Source organism: Vigna unguiculata, chromosome 3, assembly GCF_004118075.2.
Source record: "Vigna unguiculata cultivar IT97K-499-35 chromosome 3, ASM411807v1, whole genome shotgun sequence".
Lineage (NCBI taxonomy): Eukaryota > Viridiplantae > Streptophyta > Magnoliopsida > Fabales > Fabaceae > Vigna > Vigna unguiculata.
This window is the reverse complement of record NC_040281.1, coordinates 38,548,822-38,552,047: the sequence shown is the minus strand read 5'-3', so window position 1 is coordinate 38,552,047 and position 3,226 is coordinate 38,548,822. Positions and strand designations below refer to the sequence as shown.

The following is a 3,226-nucleotide window of genomic DNA, read 5'->3' as shown; positions in this document are numbered from 1 at the left end:
ATCAATGAGCAGCTTTAGTGCTGCACTTTCCCCTAGAACACTCCACTCTCCAATACTAGGGTTTTACTTACTTCCCTTCTCATTACTACAACAAATAAATTTCACTACCAACAAAAGCAACACGACAACGACATCTCAACCCGCCATTGTTCAATGCAGACCAGGATGTTCTCCGAACAGAGCGAAGAATAAACAGATATAACAAACACACAAAGCAGAAAGAAAGGGCAAAAAAAAATAAAAATTATAAAATGTGCCACAACGGACGCCAATGATGCTAGTTCCAAGGTCAACGCAGAAGCTATCATTATCGTGCAATTGAAAACAAGAGAATCACTTTACTCCGAGTATGTCGTTCTCACGAAACCCTTAAATTCCCAGTACACAAAATTAATGCAAACATAAAAAATCGAAACAAGCACTGAAAAGCGCAACCGCATGCTTAAACACAGCACTGTCAACGATTTCAGGATTATCGATAATTTCAAGTACTTACCAACCCATAGTAGGGGCCAGAATACACATATAGACTTTCGACACATAAACCTAGTTAATGCTCCTACCAATCATAAAAAACCAAACCCTAAAAAAACCACATTCCCCGTGAATGCGAGAGAATTAACGTCACCCGACAATGTAATCAACAACAACAACAACACAGAGATCTGATTAATTCAGATATAGATTAAAACAAAAGAACCATAAAACAGACTGGACATGTTTTTCCTGTTTTTCTCCATCACTAAAGCTACCAAATTTAACAACCATTAACGCATCAATAATTTCCAGAAGTTAAGCATTTTGCATCCTGGTCGCAAAGGAATTCAAAAGTTCGGGATACTGAAGATAATCTTCAATGCTGGAGAACCCTGGAATGTGGTTCAACATAAACTGGTTGTCTCTCTGGAAAGAGGTCATACCCTGCATGGCATTAAAGCCACTAAGAGCTTCAAATTGTTGCATGGGAGAATCATGACAGACACCAAAACCTTCGACCTTGGGAAGAACCCTCATCCTGGAATCACCATAACCCTTGCTAGCAGAAACAACCACATGATCATATATCTGTTGAGGAACCGACTCGGGAAGAGACTGATTCAAAGTCGAAGTCTCAACTTTTGGCTTCGACTTGGGCAAGAACTTGTGAACTATCTCTTCCAGCAGCCCAGAATCCGAAGACTCACGAGGGAAAAAGTCGGAGTCTTCATCAATAACATCAGCTACCTCAACTCCATGATTGGCACCAACAGTGTTTTGGTAGTTATCAGCGTTGCCGACACAACAGCCGTGGAGATAGTTAGTAGCAGTAGGAGGTAGAGTTGAAGATGAAGTGTTGACATAAGTAGGAGATTTACTGTTATGAAACTGCTGATTGGAAGCAGAAGAAAGCAGACAGGGGTTGGAAGAAGAGTTAAGGAAGTCACGAAAGAGAAGCATGTTGAGAGAGGAAGTAGAGGAAGAAGAGCTGTTGTGGGAAGTTGCAGGAAAGTCACTCCCCAAGTTTGTGTTATGGGGAAACCTGCTGACGTGGCAGTGCTTGGGGAGGTTAAAGGGATGGAAGAGGTGGGGATCAGCCGCGTCAGGGTAGACGAAGTTGGTGCGGGCCTTGACACCGCGCATGGCTCGGGCGGCGCAGTCGTAGGCACAGGCAGCCTCCTCCGCCGTGTCAAAAGTGCCCAACCAGCGCCGCTCCTTAGATTGCGGGTCACGGATCTCAGCAGCGTAGCGACCCCAGGGGCGGCGGCGAACTCCACGGTAACGCATGGCGGTGCCGGAGTTGGCGGTGTCACGCAAGGTGCGCTTGGCAGCACACTTCTTGGGGTGAGGGTCTGAAACGACGTCGGGTTCTTGAGTTGGTGCGACTCCGTTAAGACGACGCAATGCTTCTTCCATGATTGTATTGGATTTGAGTATGAGAGAGGAAGCGTGTGATAGCTTTCTTCTTCTCAGTTTGAAGTTGGAGAGAGCTTGTTCTGTGTATCTGCTCGTGTGGGTAGCTTTATTTATACTATTTTGACAAACAGTTGACCATTGGTTACTAGAACATTACATCAACTCACTCTCTCTTACTAAAATCAATATCAACTACTATAAATTAAACTTAAGAATTTCATTCTAAGTTTCAGTTTTTAACTAATTTTAGTTAGTAAAAGTATATCTCTTTTCTAGAATTTTCAGTGTCATTGTTATTAATTTTCTTACACTGTTATATTATTAATTTTAAGACATGAAAATGAAACTAAGTTTGAAAGACCACTATAGCTTTAAATATTTTCTTTTCACATCATAAAGTCACAAAATTTATTAATACTAAATATTATTAATGATTTCTTTAAAGAATTACCAGAGAAAATTTATATTTTTTACTGTTAGAATTGATTCAAAGTTTAATCTTATTTATTGATTTATTTGAGAAATCAGAACATGTAATATATATATATATATATATATATATATATATATATATATATATATATATATATATATTCGTTCTCTCTTCTCAATAAAAACAAAGATATATGGTAGTTTTTAATGAAACCAATATACTTCAATTCTATTCTTATAAAACATTCAAATTAAATTTTTTCTAAAAAAGTTGCTTTCAAATTAATGACTCACTTTGTTTATGGTGGAAAAGTAATATATATACTCACATTCAAATAACATATATATATATATATATATATATATATATATATATATATATATATATATATATATATATATATATATATATATATATATATATAATAATGGTTATATAATATTTATCTTAGTATGATTATATTACGGTTTTAGTATTAAACATGAAGAGACACAGACATATACTTTGAATTCCATAATATTCAAAATATATTAAAATTATCTTTTAAAATATAAAATTAGGTTAACATTTAAATATTTCTAAAAATACAATTATATATTATAAATTATCTTTTGAAAATGTAAAATTAATTCAACATTTAAATATTTACAAAATATAACTATGTAAACATACATATACAACTCCCATCATTCCATCAATAATTGTATTGTTATTCATATTTTCAATTGCATTATCATTTATTCACGAATAACACATGATAATAATATAAAATAAAATAAATCAAACTAAAAATAAGATAAATTAGTGCGATTATAATAACTCGTACAAATCATTTATCATCATCTCATAACAAAGGTAATTTTCATCAATTCAACTGTTCAATAAACTCAAGAAAAATCA

The 3,226-nt window shown here is 34.9% G+C and overlaps 1 protein-coding gene across 1 annotated transcript; it reads right to left on the bottom strand.

Moving 5' to 3' along the window:
• Window positions 1–792: 792 nt before the first annotated feature.
• Window positions 793–1,893, bottom strand: LOC114177078 (ethylene-responsive transcription factor ESR2-like). The gene has a single exon (XM_028062312.1). The coding sequence runs from the start codon at window positions 1,891–1,893 to the stop codon at window positions 793–795; it is 1,101 nt and encodes a 366-aa protein (XP_027918113.1).
• Window positions 1,894–3,226: the final 1,333 nt, after the last annotated feature.